This window comes from Camelus bactrianus, chromosome 2 (assembly GCF_048773025.1).
Source record: "Camelus bactrianus isolate YW-2024 breed Bactrian camel chromosome 2, ASM4877302v1, whole genome shotgun sequence".
Lineage (NCBI taxonomy): Eukaryota > Metazoa > Chordata > Mammalia > Artiodactyla > Camelidae > Camelus > Camelus bactrianus.
The window spans coordinates 97660991-97685301 of NC_133540.1; the positions used below are offsets into that span (position 1 = coordinate 97660991).

The window sequence follows — 24311 nt, forward strand, 5'->3', positions numbered from 1 at the left end:
AAGAGTCGATGTTGTAAGTCCTTGGACAGTCAACTTCAAAAAGGTTGGGTTGAGAATGAAGACTTTCTAGATCAGGCTGATAGAATAGAATTTGACCCTTGCTTGAGGTCTTTGTAGAGGATGGGTAAACAGTAAATTCAAGACCTGGTGTTGAGTTAGAGATGAAAAGTCAGAGAAAAACATCAAGGATAAAAAACAAGCTTCGTACTTGGTACAGTGAGTGTAGCCGGCTTTAGGCTTGGTGGAAGATGAACTAAGTTTGGAGCATTTACAGGGAAATGGACACTTGAAAAAACAAGTCTACAGACAAAAGCTGGGAGTCACTATGCTAGTTTTAGCTAAAAGAATTAAGATTACTCTACCACTATTTGTAAACAATGAACTGAATATTAGGAAACGTCAATATTTAAGGGGAAAGAGTACTATATGAGAAGCGATCGAGGCTGGAACAGCTTGGGGTCTAGCCCCAAAAACGAATAGCTACATCAGTCATACCCCACAGAAATCAGGTGGAAGAAGTGATGAGATGCTCGCTTGTTAGCAGTTGAGAGGGAGGTGAAAAGGCGTAGACAAGTGCAGGCCAGTGGCAAGTCTTATCAAGATTTCATCTGCAGCAGATTCTTAACATTTTTGAGGACACAGATCTTTTGGTAAAAACTGTCCCCTTTTCATAAAATTGAACATATACATAAAATTTTACACTTAAGATTAACGGACTCATGGGCACTCTGACTAAAGTTTAATGATCTATAAAACCTTCAAGGCTGCATAATATAACAATGATTTCCAAATATGGTTTACAGACTGATGATGAACTGTGTACCTCTCAGTAACAACTGCTCCTATAGAAGTGAATTTTATTGGGTATACTCCCAGACTTAATACTATTACAAGAAACAAACTAGTTACGGTTATTAATGGAAGGTTCCAGTTTCTGAAAATGATGGTAGGCTGGGAATTGTTAGTCTGGCTAAAATATGTATAATCAGAATTAAAAGAATTTTGACCTACAGATCCACAAAATCTTTCATTTGGAATGGCAAAGGGGACTGTACTTTTTTTCCCATTGGAAATTGCCCTGACACCCAACAGAGAAGTTCCCAAAAGTCTCTCCATGGCTTCCACATTGCCCTTCATCTTGTTTCATGCCTTTCCTACCCCTACCATCAATCTCAGCTTCTCTTAAAAAAGTAAAATCAAAACCATCATCATTATCTATAGCTAGAGATAAATACATCATTTTCTGATATACTGACTGAAAATAAACTGTGCCTTTAGAATTTTGTAAAGATCATAATATAAAAGAGGACTACGTTGCTGTTAACTACCCTCTCTAAGATACTACCATTTTAACTTTCTAAAACTTATGGATTGAGATGTAGGAAGTCCAGTAGTAACTTTAGAGCTCTATAAGATGTTATTAGCATTTAAGAAATATAATTATACTGCCTACCTAATAATGATCATATAGTAAAAGATTAATTTTAAAATGTACTTATAGTAATTTCACTACTGATAAAGAAATATCAGTACACACATATTTCACTAACTGATGAATCTAGAAGCATTTATTCACTTATAAATTTTGTTTTCTCTGATTGATTTTAAATGTTTTGTCTTGATTTTTTTTTCTGCAGCTAAACCAGAGATTTACAGTTTTTCTTCTTAAAAATGTGATGATGTTGTTTCTTATAAATTGCCCTTTCTGATTTTCTTGTCAGCCTGCTTCAAGGAAATCCATGTGTTCAATACACTTGCTCGCAGCTTGGCCCATACCAAATGGTTGTTTAATCCAAATATCTGAGCAGCAAACTGAGCTGATCCTTCTGGAGAAAGTATGGTTGAACAGCCAAGACCTATTGGTTCAGAAAAGAAAAGACAGAAAATTGACGAAATACCACTTAACAAACTATTTTATACTCTTGGAAGCCCTGCTAGCTACAAACAATAAAAGCTACTATATTATCCTTGTCTAAAGTAGGATCTGTGGAAGGAATTTCCATCTTTACTATTAGAGTGATAAAGTAATTATAAGAGGATAAGTAATATTTATCCACCGGGAACAGATATTTTATATACATTAACTATCACTCTCCTCACTGAATCCACTTGCAAGGAAATTTACTTTTTTCAAAGTTCTTTTCACATGGACTATCCCTTTAAATATCTGATGAAAGGCAACAGAAATAAAACAAAGAACGAGGTAAGTGGGTAGAAGCGAAGCATCTGTTCTTAGACAAACCTGAGGTACGTTAATTGTTCTGGTAATTTTCTAGTTATTCCTTTTGTCTCTGCACTTGAAGTATTCTAACATTTTTAAGCAGTGAAAAAGTCAAATCCATAAAATAATTCTAAGAATCAGGTTATAAATAAATTCAATAATAATAATTCAGTAATAAGATCTAAAAAAAAAGAAAGTAACTTCTTGGGCACCACGGGTTTGCTCAGGCAGAGCTTCTTGAGGTGGTACCATTACGTCTTTGTCCCTAGAGTCAAGGACTAGCTAGCTTAGAATTCATTCCAAAAGCTATATTTTCCCCAAACTCTTGGAATTCATCAGGCTTTCTGACTCTTACTATCCCCAGTAAGAACGGACTAAAGCAGAAATCACAAGGTTTATTTAATTTGTATTAATAAATCAATTTACATATAGCTGTACCACTTACTATGTAACTAACATCAGCCAAATTACTTAATTTTAGTATCCCTATCTGTAACATGGGAGTGATAACTAGTAGCTACCTTTTGTGAGGATTCAGTGAGTTACTGTATAAACAGAGTAAGTGCGAGGCACAGTGCCTGGCACACAGAGTAAGTACTCAGTGAATGTCAACCATCAGTAGTATACTGGGTAGAGTGTTCCACTCTAGCAACTGAAATACCTGTGCCTGCTGCCCAGGACTCCCTTTCTGATATTAAGAAAGCTTAATTAGAAAAAAAATGAAGTTATCTGGGGAGCATGCCATACGAGAAAGTTTTTAGGATTTTATATAGCCACTGTAAAACTGTTCCTCAAAAGATTATCCCCAATTCTACTGACCAGAATGTACAAATCTTCTAGATTCTGTCTCCCCTTGGATATTACTAGGTAAAAACTGCCAAATTTTTGCTCACCACATTCCTTTCTCTAAGCTCCATGGATAATAATACCTATGCCATTCGTCTGGCATAAATTTGGGTATAGCTTCATTTATAGTTATGATTTTTAACTTGCTGAAGCTGATATAATCAGATCTATCTAGTTAAAGATGGATTAGTCAAAAGATGTTTCTCTGAAACCTATAAAAACAACAGTAAAGGGAATAAAGGAAATAGACAAACACACGAACAAGAGATAACAGCAATGACGTGGCAAATCGAGTAGTAACTAACTTAGCAAACCAAGAAAATTTAAACCTAAACTAGAAGCAGGGAAGATGAAAAGCTACCTGACATTAGAGAACTCACTCAAAGGTTGAGGAATTGGTGATACCAGATACTTTTGAGGGGAAGAGTGAGGGTGAAAATGGGGCTAAAAAGAAGACTGAGTAGAAGTTGAACAGTAAGGCCATCAGATCCCCTTCCCTACTCTATGTACCTTAGCAGTGGCCCATTCTGCACCATGGCAGTTTTAAATTTTTCTGGAGGCAAAACACTTTAGTCCAGACTTCTGTGCCAACCAGGCACAATTGAGGCAAGGAGTGCTACAGTGAAAACATGGGATTAAGTTTGCACACATTTGTTAAGATCGCCAGCTTCCAGAATGCTGGCAGCCAAGTTCACTTCCCCAGGCAGAGACTGAGACTAGAAAGGTTCTCTGGGTAGTTCTGGCCAATACATGAGAAAAGACTGAAGACACTGATGTGGGGGGTTATTCAAAGAACAACCCTACAAGATCACCCCACAGTCGAGGCCACTTGTGACAAGCCCCACCCACTTGTAGAGCTTCCAGTTGGTTTTTACTATGCCCATTCTTTAAGAGCAAACAGCCAAGGCTCAGCAAACAGCTAAGGAAAGGAACCAATATGAAAGAAATAATAATAACCTCAGATTACTGAGAGGTTATTGCAAAGATTAAACAAGAAAAGGATGTCTGGGAGGGATGAGTAAGAAATTAAAAATACTGTACCCAATGAAAACTCAATGGAAGGGTTGGAATGTAAAGCTGAGGAAATATTCCAGGAGGTATAGCAACAGGAATAAGAAAACAAAATAGAAATGAAGGAAGTTCAAATGTGAAAAATAAATTCAAAAATGAGAGAAGAAAGAAAATGGAGGGGGAAGGAAATTATTAAGGAATTCAAGAAAATTTCCCAGGACTAAAGAATTGATGTTCCAGATTAAAAGAGCCAACTAAAATGCCAGGATGAAAACGGACTTACCAAGACACATCTTTGTGAGATTTAAGGACAATTGGATTGAAAAGATCCTAAAAGCTTCCAGAAAGAAACACAATGCATAAAACAACCCAGAATCACCTATAGTGGAAGGGGACTGGAGTTTTCAATAACTCTGGAAGCTAGAAGACAGTGGAGTAAGCCCTCAAAATTCTGACAAAATAATTTTCAACCTTGAATTCGATTCCTAAATTATCAAATCAGTGTGAGCTACGATACAAACATTTTAGATATACAAGGTCTCAGGAAGTTTATCTTCTATACCCTTTCCTCAGGGAGTTCACTAAGAATGCTTTCCAACAAAAAGTAAGCCAAGGAAGGCGAAGACATGGGACCTAGGACACAAGAGATCCAATACTAGAGAAAGGCAAAATGAACATCCATGATGCTGACTGAGAGCAGTGCAGCAGGCCTGGAGAGAAGCCAGTCCATATGGGAACAGGTCAGGGGGCATAGGTACATAACATACTCCACACATGAGCAGATTTACACTTACACGACTGAGAGAGAAGTTGGAGGTTTAAGTAATAAGCAAATCAACTTTTACTAAAGTAAAACAGTCATGACTCTTAGGACTTGTAGATCAGATCATTATCTTGGACTATGATGAGCATACCACAATATTGTTATTTTATGAGACTCTGCTCAGGCAGCCAACTGATGAAACTTCCTTGTGTTTTAATTATTCTAACCCCTAATTTTTTAAAAATTTCATTTCCTCTACAAAAGTAATACCACATTTACTTAAAAAAAAAAAAACTCAATATAATGAATGATGTATTCTTGGGTTGAAAAAAAGAAATCTGAACTTGAAATAACTACAGATCTTACCAGTAGTTTACAGAACATATAGGGGATGGATGAGCATAGTAAACAACACCCAGGAATATAACCAACTAAATCCAAAATGTGGAAGATTCTATAGGACAAATGAAAGGAAAAAAAGGAGGGGGATTAAAAGAGACTTAAGAGATTTATCAATTAAATGCAGGGTAGGGACTGTGTTGGATCTTAATTTGAACAAGCCAACTGTAAAAACAAATGAGATGACTGGAAAAATTTGAACCCTAACTGGAATTAAGTGATTTTAAGAAATTACCATTAATTTTTCTTACAGTATCCTGATTATGATTTTAAAACTATAAAGTATCACTTAGAAAAGCATACTTAAATATCTAAGTATAAAATGCTATACTGTCTCAGATCTGCTTTAAAATAATCCAGCAGGGAACTGGCTCTGTTGCACAATGGACAGTGTGTTAGGCTTCTAAAATAATCCAGCAGGAGAGGGCTACAGATGCAACAAGATGTTAACTGCTGAAGCTGGGTAATGGGTACATGAGATTTCATTGTTATATTCTCTCTACTATTGTGCTTCTTTGAAACTTTTTAATAATTTTTAGAAAGTCAGTGTATCTTACCACTGGGTAATCGAAGAGAAGACCACACATCTTGAGCTCCCCAGTCTGCAGTGAGGGGAGGACAGCTGATAACTGGATATGCAGTGTTACCAGACATCACTGGTCCTAAACCATTGCTTCTGCCTGCCACTGCCACAAATACAGTAGGAATGCCATCCCCTAGGGAAATTACAGGTTTATTATTAGGCTAAACATTCAAAAGAGATTTAAAGACAGGTTAAAAAAGGGGGGGACCCATATGCAGTAACTCCTTGACTTCCTTTAATAGCAGTCTGTAGAAAAAGCACTATATTAAGATAATATTGTTAGATATACATTCAAAATACAAGGTTCATTCTGCCACTTACTGTATGTATATCAAGTAATGAAGTAGCAAGAATAGGTTTGGCCATTTTTTGAGATCTATACTATAAAGAGGGTACCAAGGTGCTAGTGAGGAAATGGCTCAAAGGCCCCTTCACTGCTGCTGCTTACGCTCACTGAAGCAAAGAATGACACCACCTGAACCAGCATCTGTCCTCGTGTCCTTCAACCTACAGGGTATGGGAGACAAGTTAATAGAGACTAGAGGTTTGGGGACACTTCTTGAAACAAGAATTGAAGAAATGAATTCAATAATATAGTACTCAAATATTTAAGGCCCTTTTATATATATATATATATATTTTTTTAACATCTCATAAACATTTCATTCTTTCATAAATTATTTGTTTCCTACAGCAGAGATTCCTAACTGAGAATCCAAAATTTTATGTATCTGTATTTTTCTGTAGAAATAGTTCTGGCTTTTACTAGCTTATCACAGGGATCTGAGACCCACCCACCCACCCCTGCCCTGTGTCAGCCAACAAAACAAAACAAACCCAAACTCAATAATTATACTCCTATAGTAACTATCTTAAGAAGGAATACTCAACCAACATTTTTTTCCAGTGGAGAAACTTGGTTGTGTCTCCAGGGCTCCATTATTTTCGATCTATGCTATCCCATCAAGCCACTTCTTTTATGAATTAAATTCTGCAATTATTCCTTAATTTCATGTTTGACTGCCTCCCAGAAAAGGACAGCCATTCAAGGTACTTCAGAGGATCTGCTGCTTCAACCTCAGGTCTCCTGTAACTGACGTGGGGCCCATTTTCTGTTGAAGAGTATTTGAAACAATGCTTGACGGGCTTCTTACTAGGTAAAGACTAATTCTAACTCTTTTATAAGCTCCAACAGCACCTTAAAGTTTTTGTAGGCAAATATCAGGAAAGTCTAGAATATCACATTTTTTTCCCTTGGAAATGGGGCAAAGCTATTTTTCAGCATTATTAGTCTAAATATATAATTTGGAGGCAAAATCAGGAGAACTTCCTGAAATGCTCTAGTTATTCGACATTCACCTTCATACTGAGCTTTAATCCTCAGAGTTTCATCTGGTCCTTTATGGGCAGATGTTACCCTAAGTTCACATGGAATGCCAAAACTTCCGCAAGCCTTCTTAATTTTTTCACAGTGACTGAGATCAGAAGTTGAGCCCATCAATACTACAACTCTGCACTGACTTTCTGGTTTCAGAAGCAACTGGAAGAGAAAAACATGAATATGCAAAAGATGGTAAGGACAAATTTGGATAAATACAGGAATAAGTACCATAAAAATAGTCCGTTTACAGAGTTATAATTTATAGTAAAATTATAACTTGACAGAGTATTTTCTTTCTATTAAGACCAAATTTAAGAAAGAGACAAGCAGAATAAAATGATAGGTTTTATTTTTCAAAATAACCTCCATATATAAAGGAAAGTGGTCTTCATAATTAAGACCCCTAAAGAGTAAGATTTTAAATCAGATAAATTATGTTTACTATTAACAAAAAGTATGTTTACTAAATTATATTTACTATTAACAGAAAATATGTTTACTATTAATAAAAAGCAATGATAAACACTCAAAACTTTTAATTAGTGTTCAGGAAGTTATAATATATTTTATCTAAGATTTTTAGTACATTCTGTTTAACAGAAGTTTTAAGGCATAATCAGCCAAAATAAAGGTCATGTTATAAATCTTTGTAAGCTAGTTGCTTGGAATTCAAAAGGCATGTTCCCATGGAAATGATGTCCTAAAAAGTAGTTACTACCTTGGATAACCACAAACCCCATTCAATTTCCATGAGATTATAGTAATAATAATAATACCATAAATTTTAAACTGACATTTTAATGTTGCATGGAGTTCCAATTCTGAACTCTGCTAATGGAACTCTGAGTAGCAGCGGACAGGTAGGTAGGAAATGTAAGGCTTCTCCTGCAAGGGGTAAGGAGAAAAGGATTCCAGGTTTCCCTAAAAGAACTTAGGAGAAGTGGCCTGGCCCATTTCACAAGAGGGTTCCAGGATGCCAGTGAGACTAGTTCAGCTGGTACATTTCTTAAAGGTGCTCCTTTAAAGTTATTGGAAAAAAGAAAAGCACAGCACCATCTCACTTCTTCTCTTTTTGAAGCAAGATTTTCTTAGAGAAAAACACAATACAATATGGATTTATTACAAGGTTTACCTCTACTCTTTCTGCAACCCACTCAAAATTTTTCTTTACCATCTGCAGCCCTTCAGGAGTTACTTCCTTGAGGTCACGATATGACTAGAAAATAAAATAGAAAGTTTAGAATACTTCATGTGCATGACTTCTCCAGCCCCACCAAAAAAAAAAAACCAACCAGGTCTAATAAGCAGAGATGACTGATATGAGCCATTGCTATAGAGACTCACTACCTCTCATCCAATTCCCAGACCTCAGTCAGTTTCTGACTAAAAAAGATATTGGGTATTCTGTTAGTAATATTTTTGCTATCTGAAGTTAATTTCATTTTTGAGTTTTAGGTATAAATTATGAAGAGGTGGCCTAGCAAAAGATCTATCTGTAAATATACCTGAGTCAGAAAATGTATTAATTTCCTGAATTAGACAACAGAAAGTTCAGATAGTAATGTATAGTTACATTTCCATTTAAGGATAAGTGCTTTATACGCTAGCAACTACAGTTAACTGCCCTGACAATTCTCATATATTAAGTAGAGAGGGTCTTGCCCTAATCTTGTTTTCCATAGGAAAGAGCAGAAATGGAACCTCATAAGATCTGCACGACTTGAGATAGGGTTCCAGATCTGCCACTTACTTATACAATCATGAAGATTTTTATCCTCTAAGAGCCTTAGTTTTCAATTAGCCCAACAAGGATAATACTGGCTCTGCGTAAGAGTCTGTTAAAATAAGCGAGAAATGTGCTTTGTAAAGTATTATTCCTATCTCTTTTTTCAGGATACAGGAAACATGAGAAATACATGTTTAAAATTACACAGCAATCAACAATTCAGGTTCATATCATAAGGAACAACAACTGCCTTTTCTTTTCCTCCCGTCTTCCCTTTCTCCTCTATCCCAGCCTGATCTTACAAAGGATAAAAAAGAAAGAAAGAAAAAAAAAAACCTGAAGCATTACCTACCTGTTTGTCTTTTTGTTGGCTTCGATCTCCTGATGGCCAGAGTCTCCAGGAATCATTATCAATAACATCAGCAAGAACAATTTCTTTGGTGGTTATATCAACACCAAATTCAATCTAGAAACAGTACATCACCACAAGAGGTTTTCAAAACTATACTACTAAAGCCATTTCTCAGTTATAATCTTTACTTTCAAGTCTCCATTTTATTTGTACCTTCATATCAACCAGCGTACAGTTCTGGGGCAACCAGGACTTCTCCAGTATTTCAAAGATAGCCTGTGTAGCATGACTCATGATATCCACTTCAGTCTGGCCTATAACAAGGCCAGCAAAGCAAAAATTTGCAGCGATTAGCTGTTCCTCAGACCACTGTGGATCATTATTGGCATCATCCTGAGAAAAAAGTATAGGAGGACAATTAATCTAAATATAAAAATTTTGAGCTTCACGGATAAATTGAATTGAGCATGAATTTCTCAGAGATATTCATCTTCTCTAAAAATTTAATTTTAAAAAATATATACTTTAATTCAAAGAAATCATTTTTTTAACTTTTCTACTTTCAATAGCTACCTTAAAATTTAAAATATTTAGGTAACTTATTCTAGGTCATAAATTAGAATTTGCTGTCTCTATATAAATCATCATTTAAATACAAATTTGAAATTTTTATTTTTCCTTAATCAAAGTCAATAGAGTTGGTAAGGCAAAAACACATTTTAGTCCACCAAAATCTTTCCAGAATGCAACTTTCATAATCCCCTGACCTTATTTTTTATAAGTATTTATACAAGACTACAAGTCTTCAGGGACATTACTTGACAATTCAAGAGAAAAATAAAGAGATTGGTGAGAAAATAAAAAACTTTTACTTTATTCTAAGTACTGTCCCAGTGAAAATTTTCTTTTATGGATTCTTTTTTTTTTAAATAAATGACCTTCTTAAATTTTTTTTTACATATTTATTTATTTTAATGAAAGTACTGGGGATTGAACTCAGGACCTTGTGCAAGCTAAGAACATGCTCTACCACTGAGCTACACTCACCCACTTTTATGGATTCTTTTTTTTTTTAATTGAAGTATAGTTAGTTAATGTGTCAATTTCTGGTGTACAGCATGATGCTTCAGTCATATAGGAACATACATATATTCGTTTTCATATTCTTTTTCACCATAGGTTACTACAAGATATTGAATACAGTTCTCTGTGCTATACAGCATAAACTTGTTTATCTATGGATTCTTGATTTGACATTGCTTCTGAGATAGAAGAAATATGCCTAATATCATAAACAAAGATGAACAGATAAAAGCAGTTTCAATAAAAATCAATACAAATTTGTAACTGTTGACTCCTATTTCCTTTATTATACTTTACTATGTTTTTGCTTATAAGAGACATTAATACAGTTTCCTGTATTAGAATATAAAAAGATCCCTCATATTAGCCTTCACTTCAAATTCTTCAACAGATTTTAAAATTTATTGAATCGTTACTTTCCTTCCTAGTAACTGCTAATTTTAATTTGTTTTTTGTTAGTCATCTTGGTTCAAAGAAAGATAAGATTTTCACAGACGTTTTCTTTTAAAAATCTAAATTATCATTGCTAATGAAAGTAAACTTTTTTGACATATATTTCTGGAATGACAATTGCACTATCAAAAGCTTTAATAATGTTTAAATCTTTTGACTTTTTACTAAACTGGTTGCTATGTTATAGTAAGACAGGGAGGCATAAAATAATTACCAAATAATTACCTTGAAAAACATCTCCACTTTAGGTGGGTAGAACTTATATCCTTCCTTGACACCAGGATTTCTTTTGAGAAAAGAACCAGTTGCTATTCTTCTACAAACCCATTCAATTGGAATCATTTCACACCTAGGTGCAATGAAAGCTGTCTCCCCACATATTCTGGTGAAAGCAGTTTTGATACCTACATATTGATGACAAAAAGAAAAAAAAATTTTAAAGGTAGATCCGAGGCATAATAAAAGTCCACCCTTAAAACAAAACAGAAACCCTACCTAGCCAAATGCATTATCCTTAAACAGCACTACCAAAAAAAAAAAAAAAAAAAAAAGGTAGAAGTAAGAAAACAAAATTATTAATATGGCTTTCTACTGCTTATCAAAATATTCAGGAATATTTCATTTCAATGTTGCATGGCAAAGTATACACTGGACCAAAAAAATCTGTATCCCAGTGTCTTTACCATCATTCATCCATTGAAAAAATACTGAGTACCTCCTCTGCCAATGTACACATAACTTTGCACAAGGCGTATAACTAAGTGGCACCCAATTACCTCTGAATCAGACCTGGCTGCAGGATTCTCATATTCTATGGTCCCAGCATTATATGGGCCTTATAAAATATTAATCTACTTATCACAATCAGATACAGCCCTAAATTTTGGATAGCCCTTTTCTCTGAATATTTAAAGAAAATAATCCTTGAAAAAAGCATTCAATAGGTAGCAGCAGGAACAGTGGCCAATTTGGCCAAGAGCAAAGAAAATATTTGTCCTTCCTCTCTCTTCTTACTTAAAATATTACTGAAAAACTGAGATAAAGAGCCGCCTTGTGATGTTTAGGATGGGAGCTATTTTATATGGTAGTCCTGGAAAATAATAATCTCTCTAATAATAGTTACAATGTATCATAAACCATATGACCCAGCAATTCCACTTCTAGGTATATATACAAAATTGAAAGCAGGGACTCAAACAGATATTTGTACATCATTGTTCACAGCAGCATCATTCATAATAGCCAAAAGAGGGAAACAACCAAAGTGTCCAACAACAGATGAGCAGAGTAGATAGACAAAATGTAGTAAATACATACAATGATTATTCAGTCATAAAAAAAGAAATTCTGATACAGGCTACAGCATGGATGGTCCATGAAAACCTTATGCTAAGTGAAATAAAGGTTAAAAATTGTGTAATTTGACTTATACAAGGTACCTACAATAGACAAATTCATAGAGCCAGAAAGTAGAACAGAGGTTACCAGAAGAGTTACTGTTTAATGGGTCAGAGTTTCTGTTTGGGAGGATGAAAAAGTTCTGGAAATTGAGAATGGTGATTGATGGTTGCACAACACTGTCAACGTACTTAAATGACACTGAATCATACATTTAAAAATGCTTAAAATGGTAAATTTTATGTATGTATATTTTACCACAATTTGCAAGACCTACTTTAAGGCATTGTAAATTCATTTTCTTTTTGTTTAATCCTATTTATTTATGTTTGTTTGTAATACCTGATAAGATATGATAGTAATCCAACGAAATAGGTAAGAACAGAGACACAGTAGTTATGTCAGTAAGGATTAGGGAAAGCAGGGTTTCCAACCCACACTGTCTGAACTCTGTAGGCTGCTGACTTAACCACTATGCTATACTGTCTCTCCTAGAGGTGTTAATACATTACAGTACAAATACTATAGCATAAACATGGATTAAAATATCTTCTGGAAACCTGCATGGGCTTAACATATTAATGCCCATCTTCAGACTAAAATGTTAGTACCTCCGATCCCAATCTAATCCTCTAATAAGATCAATTTTTTTTTTTAAATCAGGAAAGGATTGAAGATCTTTGATCTTCTGTGTACCCACACATAATGGGAACCTACATGTATGGAAACGTTGCTTCATGCTAAGTGTTCTACATGTTACCTTATTTAATCAAACATAAAATTTTTGAGGTAAGTACTATTATTTACATTTTGTAGTGAAAGAAATAGAGGCTCAAAGAAGTTAAGTAATTTAACAAGTTAGGTCATGCTGTCAATCAGTAAGAGAGCCTGGACCTGAAATGCACTATCTGGTTCTAAAACGTGTACTGTTTTCTCTGCATTCCCTCTGGGAATGTTAAAAACCTTTAGGTAAAATATTTAGGCCATTTTAACCTTTAATGAATGATTGGGCTCATGGGCAGACAGGAGATTTAAATCAATCCTTAATTTGAGGTGCTAACTACATGCCTGGCTTTAAGAGTGCTTCTTTTTTAGGACTGTTAATAGTCGTATCTGCTCACTTGTCTACCAAGCTCGACAGACTAGTATCCAAGTTTATTGGTGAACTCTCTCCATTTTTCTCACTTGTTTACAAAATTCAAAACTTCTATCAAAGAGTGAAAATGTAAAAAAAAAAAAAAAAAAAAAAGAGTGAAAATGTGTCACTTCATATTCTGAATTACAATGGCTGACAGTGACAGCTCATCAGCCCAGTTACCCCTGAGGCCGTCCCTGTATTAAGGTTGCCTAGCTCCCCATCTGTGGTTTAACACCTACAGGACTGTCAGTCATATCACTACCACCACAGCTAAATGTAATTAGAGTTGGTTTCTGTGTGGGAGGGCACTGAGACTTAAAAAGCTAAATTCTGATTTTTAACTATTGAGAATAAATCCAGGAACTTCAAAATTCAGGTACAGTATGTATATTATTTCCATGGAAAACAGTATTATCTATACCTGCTATCTGTATAGTCTTTTACAGTTTGCTCATGAGTGACAAAGAAAATTTGAATTCTGGTATATTGATTCTCATTCTGGTACTCTCCCCATTCAAATTTCTAGAAACACTTTCATTAGGAACACACCCCTGGTTATAAAGAAAGCTGTCTTAAATAGTCCACTGATGGTCAAGACATAGCATTTAACTATTAGCAAGTAAAAATTACATGAGGCTTAATAGGACTCTTAATTGTATCATAAAATACTCTAAGAATTTTTTAAAAAACTTAAGTTTTCCTTAATTTCACAGTATATAAAACCTGGAAAACATCTTTCAACACTTCCTATGAACCAAGTAAGTTTTAGCTATGTTAAGTGTGCCAAATAAAGATAATCGCTGGAGAATTTCACTTGGGTAACCAACTTTCTCAGCTGAACGAAGGACTTTCAGAGTCAAAACTGGGAAAGTCCTGGACAGAGACAACTTGGATCATCCTAATTCACTTGTTCTTAAGCCCCAGCAAGTACACTGAATAAGTGCCTTATTAAATAAGCAAATAAAAACTTAAGCCTATATTTACCTTCCATTACTTGAAAGTGTATATAATTTTATTTTTTAATAAATATATTTATTATTTTATATATATATATATATACATATATAAAGCCCCATAGCTATGTATTACTATGAGAACACAAAAGATAATTTTTGTATTGTTCACTTACAGTGTTAAACAACTAAAAAAAAATTAATGTGTATGGGGAGGAGATAACTTGTGAGGTTAACAAATGGATCAGTTGTATCTGTACTGCAAAAGAAAGCTAAAATTAGTTTGATGCTCTCTCTAGAAATCTCCTCGGTCATTGGGAAACTACCAATCCAGAAAGCCTTAAAGCAAAATCCTGTATAGTATTACTTAGGTACTGTGAGAAGTGCTTTAAATTTATAGCAATATATTTATCTTCAATGCATAGAGGAATTTATGATGTGGATGATAATTTAGGTTGGCAATTAAACATTTTTTTTCATATTAATTTAAAAATGTGAAACAGGGTACTTTGGAAAAGGCAAAACTATTCAAGAACCCATTCTGTACTGACAAAATGGATTTAACTTGAACTACCTCGTTCTTTTGTGGAAAGCAGATACATCTATCTTGACTGGAAACAAAGGTATTAAATTCCCCTTTGGATTTAAAAAAGATTAATTCTTACTGGAAGATCTAGGAAATGAGAGGACAACTGGAGATACTGGAAGTAAAAGGAGATGAAGTTATTAAATTATAAAATTAGATCTGGGATGATAAAGAACAAAGCTTTTATTTTACAGATGAGCAACTGGAGGCTTCAAAGGTTGAGTGACCTAAGGCACAAGGTCTCTTACAGTGGACAGGGAGCTGAAATCTTTTGCTGGCTGAGATTTTACATACTGCAGACCAATCAGCTTTTGACTAAATCCCTGCAGAAAAATGGTTATCCTAATTCTCCTTTCACTCCAAGTACCCTCCACAAAATATTCTGATCTGAATTTCATCTTTCAAATAGATTTCTCTATTGGAAACAGTCTTCATTCAGTTTTAGAGTAGGAGGTAACCCTGGACATCTTTGATCTAGCCCAAATCCCTCACTTGGAGAATGGCAGGATGAGCAGATGTGATCTTCAACGACTTTTCAGGGCTTTCAAGTGGAAGAGGGATTTGAAATTCTGTATTATCTCCAAGGGGGTGGAGCAAATTTATATAGAATTATAGAGACTAAATTTCAATTCATCAATTAGAGCTGCCTAACACCAGAGTGTGCTTCCTTCCTGCATGGGTAAGTCTCTCCTAGGAAGATGTCTCCTAGGAAGACTACAGCAAACTGTTAAGATTCCTTTTAATTAACCAAATGATACAACTTAATAACTCCAAATCAAATAAAGTGTCACAGTGAAGTTTGAGTTCCTGGTTTGATTTAAATAAGCTTAGTATGAGAGACATCCCCAAACATGTTGTTAATCCAAACAGTACCATCTCCCCATTAAAGAGATCAGAGCGGCGTATGCGAAAGGGAGGAGGCTGTAGGGGGAGCCACTCACCTGATTCCTGTAACAACTGAAAAATACAACTGGTAATTTTATTTGAGATTGCAGCTTTTCCTTCAAGGTGATTCTTTCTGGCTGCATTTCCTGCTGTAATCTGGTCCTTGGACTGCAGGAGGACTTTTCCTGGACTATCCAACAATTCATAGACTTCTTTTGTTTTGCCCTCATAGAGTTTTTTACCAACGTTCAAAACTGAAAATAACATGGAAACATCAGATTTTGGAAAGAAATTTCCTAAAGTTAATTTAGGAGACTAAGTTATCTGAAATGATGAATCAGTGAACATACAGAATAATTAAATAATTTTAATAAAAATTAACTTATCTGCATAGAACCTTATACTCTACAAAGTATTTTCAATGCATCATCACATTTCATTCACATAATTTTGTGAAAAATTATAATTATGTAAATAATTATAGAGATTAGGAAACTAAGAGTCAAAAAGGTGGAGGTCACACGGTTAGGAAATGGCAGGACTAGGAAAAGCCCTAAATCTGGTATCTAATTCTGTGCTCTTCCCACTATCAACCTGCCTCATAGCAGAACTGAAGTAGAATTAGCTAAGATACATTAAAATTAATATAACTACACTAGTATTTTCATATATATACAGTATACTCACAATACAATAACTAAACTAACTTGCTAGGGGAAAAAATGCTGTATTTTTTCAGACTTTGGCTTTCCATGGCAGGCAAAATGGCAAAGTTCAGCCAGAAGGGTTTCTTTCTTTTGGGGGAGGGTGGGGGTAATTAAGCTTATTTATTTATTTTTAATGGACATACTGGGGAATGAGCCCAGGACCTCGTGCATGCTAGGCATGCACTCTACCATGAAATGGGTTTCTTGATTTCCAGTTAATGTGCAAGAGGAGACACCTCCACTCACTGAAGTTAGACCATTTGGAAGCCCTTCTGTTTTTCTAATCATGCTTTCTTACCCCCTACCCTTCATCTCCTCTCCTCACTCAGTTACAGAAAACCATGAGAAGAGAACCTAATTTTGATGCAGGTCATGAGACGGGAAAAGTCGACCCTAGTCATTAGAAAGAATGATTTAGACGAAGATCAGAGATAATAGGAGTTTAGGAACTTGACATAAAATTTCCAAAAGGAGAAATTACCCCTCATGCTCCCAGAGTATTGACTCATTCTCAGAATGTTTTAGTGCCCATGTGCCAGGTACTAGGGATGTACCAATAAATAAGACCCAGTTCCTGCTCTTAAGTGACCTGAGTCTGAGGGAAGCTGAAATTTAACAAGATATCATAGCAAGTATAACGTGAGAAGTACACAGACTTTGGGATCACAGGTTCATAGCAGGACCACTTAACCTAACCTCTGATGTCTAGACATCAGAGAAGGAAGTCTAGAACTAAGTGAGGATTAGGTTGAGATGTGAAGAATGATCAAAATTTAGCCAGAAGAGGGAAAGGGGTAGGTACTGGTGGTGAAAAAAGACCATGGGGTTAAAGAGTACATGACAGAACTTCAGTATGTGTGGAGCACTGTCTATGTGTATACACTGTGTTGGGAAGGGAAGGGAGGGCAGGGGCACCAGCTAAGGAGAAGAAAGGAAGGCCAGGAGATAACACTGAAGGACTGGGCAGGGGTCATATCACCAGTTAGTGAAGGTAACCATTAAACACAACAGTTACAATTCAGTTTGATAGTTGCCACTGCAGGGTACCTTATTTACAGGATAAATCCCCATCCCCCTTGACTCACTGACACTGTTTTGAAGGTCCTTCAAAGATACAGGCTTGGCTTAGTGCTCCAAACTAAGATTTCTCTATTCCCTTCCTAGAACCCCAACTTCGTAACTGAACCTCTATTTCCCCCTCCTGCTTAGGCTTCCCGACATGCTCTTCCCTGGGCCTGGGGCACTGTTTCCTTCCCTTCCATTTCACTACTCATCCTTCAGGTCTCATAAGCCGCCACGTTAAGACCTAAGTTTAGACTTTATCATAATAACAGGCTTTTAAGCATGTCAATAAAATGACAGGTTTCTATATTAGAAAGATCATTATAGCTACTTTGTGGAGAATGAAATGAGGAAAAGGTGAAGTGGAAGAAAACTAGAGACTGTGAGGACAGTTAGGCTGCTGTGGCAGCAATCCACGCAAGAAATATCCTGGTCTAAGGAAAAAGCAGTGAAATAGGACAAGATACTTAAAAGGTAAAAGTTTTCATAACAGTTGATTCAATATGGTGGACTGGGGAAGGGAAAGTCAAGGATGTTGCCTAGGTCAGATGAAAGGAAAAAGAAAGTTTGTACCAACGGCCCCTCCCTCCCAGTTTAGCTGATAGGTATTTATTACCTAGTCATTAAAGAGGGCAGGAATTTCAACTAATGGACAGAAATAACATAAGATAATATCATAGGAGACATATGCTACAAGTGCCAAAATGCCTGCTACAAAATTACAGATGAATTCAGAAGAGATCTATGAGAACTGAGAAAATTCATGGAACTGAAATTTACAAGTACTTTTCAGTACTTAATTTCCCCACGTAAGAGTTAAGAACATCTAGGGCTGTGCTGTCCAATATGGTAGCCACTAGCCACATGTGACCATGAAATACTTGAAATGTGGCTACTCCAAACTGAGATGTAAGTTAAGTCACAACACACAATGGATTTCAATGTGAAGAAAAAGCCTGCAAAAATCACAAATTTTTTTTATAGTGATTACATGTTGAAATACTATTTTGGATACACTGGGTTAAATAAAATAACATTGAAATTCATTTCACCTGTTTCTTTTTACATTTTAAAATGTGGCTACTAGAAAACACAGTTACATATAGTGTCACATTATATTCCTACTAGACAGCATTGTTCTAGAAGAAACAGCATAAAGAAACATAGAAGAGTAAACATGGTTAATTAACCTGACTGGAAGGTAGGCTTAGGTAGGATTCACAAGAGAGAAAAATCAAAGTTAGAGTTGAAGAGGTAGAAAGCAGTACACAGGATGTGAATGAAAGATTCTTCAGACTGGATTTTAATAACTTTTGAGTTGCCAGCGAACATTTTTGGGCAAGGAAGTGCTACTGAGAAACCATAAACGTGACAGTTCTGAAAAATTAGCCTGCCCCAAAAATTTTACATGGAAGGAATGGAAGAGCAAAGATTTTAGAGGTCTACAAGTTTAGGGGTACGGCAAAGAAAATTCTGGTCTAACGTCTTGACTTTATGGAGCTGTTACTTATCATCAGGATCTTTTTATTTAGTCTATAGTTTTCTACCTAAATTCAATTTTTCTATGTGTAAGAGAATGTACTGACCAGCCAACACAAGGAATTTGGTTCACCATAAATTTTAAAATAGGGTATTGGGGGGAAAAAACCCAACTTTTTTCAGCAAAAATACCACAAGCGACCTCTCCCGCGGATCCTAATCACTCGTGGACAAAAATGATTATTTAAATATGTGATATGATAAATACAAAGTGAAGCAAGAACACATTTTTGCCTAGTAGTTTTGAAACTCTCTAAAGCCATCACTGGCATCAAAAGACTGAAAAACACACACAAAATTTTGACAGAAAATAGCAAAGTTTTCAGAAGAGTCAATTATTAACTTTCTAGGATAGTAGGTTATTATTAACGTAACGGGAAAAAGCAAGACTTTGGTTTGAAGAGTAAACACCAGAAGTTCCTGTGATTGTTTTGCAATATCTATTGATTGCAAATGCGATTTCCAGGCACCTCTCCAACCCCTGGACATTTCTCGTTCTAATTACCCTTTGCTCCTTTTCCCCATCCCAAAGGCAGTTTAGGGTGTTTCGGAAAGTTCGGATGCCCGAGAGCGCTTTGTTTCCAACGCACGGCTCAGCAACGCCTGGGGCACTTGCCAGCCCGCCCAGCAGCCTAGAAGGGCGGGGTGCAGGGAAACCGGGGAAGGCCGCCGTCGGGGCAGCAGAGCGCGCACGTGTCCACGTCTAGCCCGCGAGCTCAAGGCTGCGGGAGGGAAGACCGTGGAGGGCAGGGAGTCCCCGGCGGACTCCGGGGGACGCCTCTACTCACCCTGAGCGGTCGCCATTGTCCGGAGTGGGCTGGGGGCGGCGGCCGCGCTCGGAACAGAGGCGGGACTCTGGAAAAGAGGAGTGATCAGAGAGGCTCACGGGGCGGGGAAGGGAGGTGCGGCCCACAGACACGCCCCCGGCGGGCTGCGTGGCCCAGAGCGCCCCCTCGCAGCCTCGTTGAGCACCACCTCAGCGACGGAACCGCGGGGGTCTCTGCGGACCTTGAGGAACTTCGACTCAAGGAGCAAGCGACTCGCCCGAGGCTTCCCGCCGCGCAGGCGCAGCGACGCGGACCGTGCCCCTCCCCGCGCGGGCGCTGTTCCAGCAGAAAGGAAAAGTGGCGCGCACTGGCGGCCCCTCCCCACCCTGCGGCAGCTCGCTGACCAGCCCCCTCCTCTGCAACGAGAGCGGTTCATAGGTTGGAGTATACCAAGTAGTGACGGCTGGGGAAAGTATGTGCGGAGGGGACATACAAAGTTCACATCCTCTGGGAGAGAAATGACTTTAACTCCAGTAGTCTCATCACCCAGTCTTGGGTGCTGGAATATAACGAAGATTTCCACGTGCAGAAAAATTAGCTGCCCGCAGGGACAGGTGGAGGCCTAGCTCCACCCCCACAGAACCTTGACCCCGCCCCTCAGCCGCGGAGCCTCTCCCTGCATCCTTGCTCATTGGTGGGCTCGCGGGGGCGGGGCAGGGGGCGGGGGGCGAGCTAATCGCTCTTACTTCGGGAAAGCAAGCGCCGCCGCAGTCGCGGGGGTCCTACCGCCGTAGAGGGAGCGGCTGCAGCTGGCGCAAGTGTCTGAGGCTTACAGGCCGAGAGGGCAGCTGGTTGGTGCTTAGACCCCTGCCGCCGCGGCGGGTCCCTCCACGTGCTTTCGGCGGCGACATGGAGCTGGAAGAGTCGGGGATCCGAGAGGAATGTGGCGTGTTCGGGTGCATCGCCTCAGGAGAGTGGCCCACGCAGCTGGATGTACCCCATGTGATCACTCTGGGACTCGTGGGGCTGCAGCACCGGTGAGCAGCTGGGCGAGGGGTGGGGATGGCGGCACGTGTGCTTCTCTGCCTGAGCCGCTTCCCGCGGCCCGAGTTGGTGATCTCGCGGATGCCTGAGGACCGGAGGCCGGACCTCTCTTTCTTTCCTGGACCGGCATCTGCTTGTGGCATCCACCAGGTTGTCAAGGCTTGCGCGGGTGCTTCCTTGTCCCCCTAGACTTCACTGGGTTTCCCGCAACCCTTAATGCTCTTTAAGGGCTCTCCCCTCTCCTCCAGGGTTGCGTACCCTTCTTGGGTCTAACCAGTTTGTAAGGCTTCTGTTCGCTTGGGCTAGTCCGATTGGGTTCCTCCCCGGCTGCTTGCGGGTTTTAATTTCCCAGAGCCTGGAGATGCTGTTGTGATAGGATTGTGTGGAGTGACTGCTGGTCCGGGACCTACAGGACCCTCAGGTTTCGCGCGGAGCCTCCAACCACCACAAGCTTTTGTTTGCCAGGGCAGAGCTATTGAGCAGATTGTGTATTTGAACGTTGTCGCAGCTATGGGAACTTAGGTATTCGAACCCGGGGAAACAGGGTTAGTTGGTGTTCAAGAGGAACTACCCGCTACAGCTCTCATTTGAATTAACTGAGAACAATCCAATCACAAGGAATAGTGCATGTGCAAAAGATTCATTGGTAAACGTTTTAGATAGTGAATAAAAAGGCTGGTAGTAAGAAAACGCCAAAATAACTTTCTTCTTTACAAGAAAGAGAGGAGGGCAGTTCTTATATGGCAAGATACACATTGATTTTGAAAAACTCATAGATCCCTTTGAGTTAAAAAGTAACTTTGCTTCTGTAATCTTTCCAATTCTTACTAACTATAGGTTGATATAAACACTCTGATTAAGGAATATAAACCTAGGTTTAACATTTATCAGTGAACGTATTACAAAATTTCTATAAGGCAATATCTCAGCAACAACTTCTAGAACAGTTAAGAAACTTGGCAGTAACACTTAGCAGCAGTATGGGAGCGATAAGTATGCATTCCAAATGATTAGCTTTCCCTCACCAAACGTAAAATAGAAGTAGTGTTTTTGCTTAACTATTTATTTTTTAGCTAAATAACTCAAAAGTTCATCCTAAGCTCTCTTCTTTAAATTTGTGCATGAAGAAAAGGGATGATTTTTTGGGTTTTTTGGGGTTTTTTTTTTTAATGAATACAACTTTCTTCCTAGTTACATACACTTTCCTACAGTTGCTTTTAAGTGAAAGAATTACAAGCTAAGGGCAATAAAATAAAATAAAAATGTGATTACTTTATGAATAGAGAAAATTAAATGGATTCTATCAGGCTGCTTATTTGACCAAACAACTATTTGTTAAACTGTGGTATTGAAAATTGACCTTGTGATATTTTCAGTAACAACGGCAAGAAATCGGTAGCTTTGGGGGAACAAAGGTATTAATGGAAAACAGATTTTCCTTGTGTAGACATAGAATCATTAAGGTTCACTGAGAGGTCTGGTTCTTGCTCATAATCTTTTCCAGTTCAAAACTGTAAAATTAGCAAAAGTCCTCTCCCTTTAGGGGAACAGATTCTGATTCTAAGAACGTTAAACTTCCTTATGTCTGGAAGATAAAATCTTCTGCTACTCTAAACCGGTAGGTAAGGATCAAAGATTAAGAAGTAATGTTTTTATATGGCATTGAATGAAGGACGGTCAAAACTGGAGGCCTAGATAGGTTGTCACAACTTAATATAGTTATATACAGTGTACTGTCCAGTGGTGGTCCTTTGCAGAAGACTCTTTACCACCTTAACCCAATCCACTCAATGGTTAGTTTTAAAACAAGATTCTGTTGATTTCCCCTCCCTTTTTGATGAAAGAATTTATCACTTATACATTATCTTCCTAAACATGGGATCTAGAAGATGAAATTTCTGTCACTTTTGCATTGTATTTGGTTCTGTCTTTATCTTAGCCATAATCTGACCTAAACAAATTTAGTCTTAGGGATAACAGAGTAGCTGAAAATTGTAATATGTATTTTATATATGAAAGCAAATGGAGTATCAGTTGCTATACAGTCATGCACTGGACAATTAATACAGATGGGCTCACCCAGAAGTACTTCTTTTTAGTAGTCTGGCTATTTGCAAGTTTATTCCATAGCTCTACTTACTGTCAGGAGGAATTTTCAGTTTTAAACTAACTAGTTGTTGTATTCAGCTGTGAGCTGTGTGTGCAGGCTTGTTCACACCAGATTCATATAATCACCAAGTGGTTTTTCTGTTCAGAAAACATTAGTTCATTGGTTTGCAGGATTCTGGACAAACCACACCACCCACCTTCCCTAGATCAGAAATCTTCATCTTTAAACCACAGTGACATTTTATGGAGACTAGAATGACATGGACGTATTTGAAGACTCCCTAAAAGGAATTACTAAAATTTCATAGATTTATCCCATGAACCAACTAGTTAGCCTTTCCTTGGTTAGTTAGGAGATGAAAATGTCCTTCAGTGTATTATCACTTCCTTGGGTGAGGAACTGAACCCTACAACTAACTGATAACCATTTTCATACCTCTTTTAAAAATTTATGAGATTTACCTGATGAAGTCGGGTCATGTAGGGGTTTTCCTGTCTGCAAAAACATCCTGTAGAATCTTTTGGTTCTGTTGTTCTTTGAGGAAACCGATTTGCAGTGATCTCAGGAGCAGTTTTCTTGGGAGATACAGACTCTGGTTCTGCAAACAGAGTATATAAAATTATCACAGGAAAGCAGTTGTGAGACTCACCAACCTATGGAATTAGTTCCCAGTGATCTTCATTTAGTTTGTTAGAGAACACATGAGTAGCTTATCAGAGAACTTGCTTTGAGTTGCTAAATTAAGGCTGGGGTTAACTTTTTGGACTTTTATCTCTTAGAAATAATGACCAAACATGTTACATTCCTATAGTGTTTTGCATTCCCTTGGTTGGAAAAGTGACTTATCCCCAAGAGTCTCAAAGTACTCCTGCTTTGTCATTCTGGTCAGCACTGGGAACAGCTCTTTCACATAGGACTTGAAATCTAGTGCCAAGATTCCTAGTAACATCAGTTTGATCTTGGGGAAGTCTTCTAATTTCTGAGTCTGTTTTCTCACCTGCTGGGCTAGACATATATTTAAAGGTCCAGTGCACAGAGTCAGTGGATTGGGAGTGATCATTTTTGTGATTAATCTGTAGCAATTTCCCTTTGCAGTGGCATAGATAATAAAGAGCATTAAGACAAAGCAAAGATGGGGCAACTCATTTGTAATTAGTGTCCAAAAATGGAGAAAATTTTTCAGCTCACTTGAGATATAAGGGTTGTCAGATAGGGTTGAGGGGCAGTGGATTCCTGCTATTCTCTAATACTTAACTCAAAAAAGATTTGTTGAGCTCCTGCTGTGTATGTGCAAGGTGCCGTGG

General features: G+C 37.6%; 2 protein-coding genes across 2 annotated transcripts in view; one reads left to right on the plus strand and one right to left on the minus strand.

The window, feature by feature from the left end:
- Nucleotides 1-1540: 1540 nt before the first annotated feature.
- Nucleotides 1541-24311, minus strand: part of PAICS (phosphoribosylaminoimidazole carboxylase and phosphoribosylaminoimidazolesuccinocarboxamide synthase) — a 38839-nt gene continuing 16068 nt past the window's right edge. Inside the window, exons 7-16 of the mRNA XM_010966107.3 lie at nt 23469-23605; nt 19875-19941; nt 15835-16032; nt 11044-11222; nt 9496-9675; nt 9283-9396; nt 8337-8420; nt 7183-7363; nt 5798-5956; nt 1541-1856 (exon numbers count right to left, since the gene is read on the minus strand). Of these exons, the coding sequence (XP_010964409.2) occupies nt 1690-1856; nt 5798-5956; nt 7183-7363; nt 8337-8420; nt 9283-9396; nt 9496-9675; nt 11044-11222; nt 15835-16032; nt 19875-19941; nt 23469-23605 (1466 nt within the window). The 3' untranslated portion in view covers nt 1541-1689. The remainder of the gene's footprint in view (nt 1857-5797; nt 5957-7182; nt 7364-8336; nt 8421-9282; nt 9397-9495; nt 9676-11043; nt 11223-15834; nt 16033-19874; nt 19942-23468; nt 23606-24311) is intronic.
- PPAT (phosphoribosyl pyrophosphate amidotransferase) overlaps nt 20005-24311 on the plus strand; it is a 36827-nt gene continuing 32520 nt past the window's right edge. Inside the window, exon 1 of the mRNA XM_010966108.3 lies at nt 20005-20890. Within this exon, the coding sequence (XP_010964410.1) occupies nt 20763-20890 (128 nt within the window). The 5' untranslated portion in view covers nt 20005-20762. The remainder of the gene's footprint in view (nt 20891-24311) is intronic.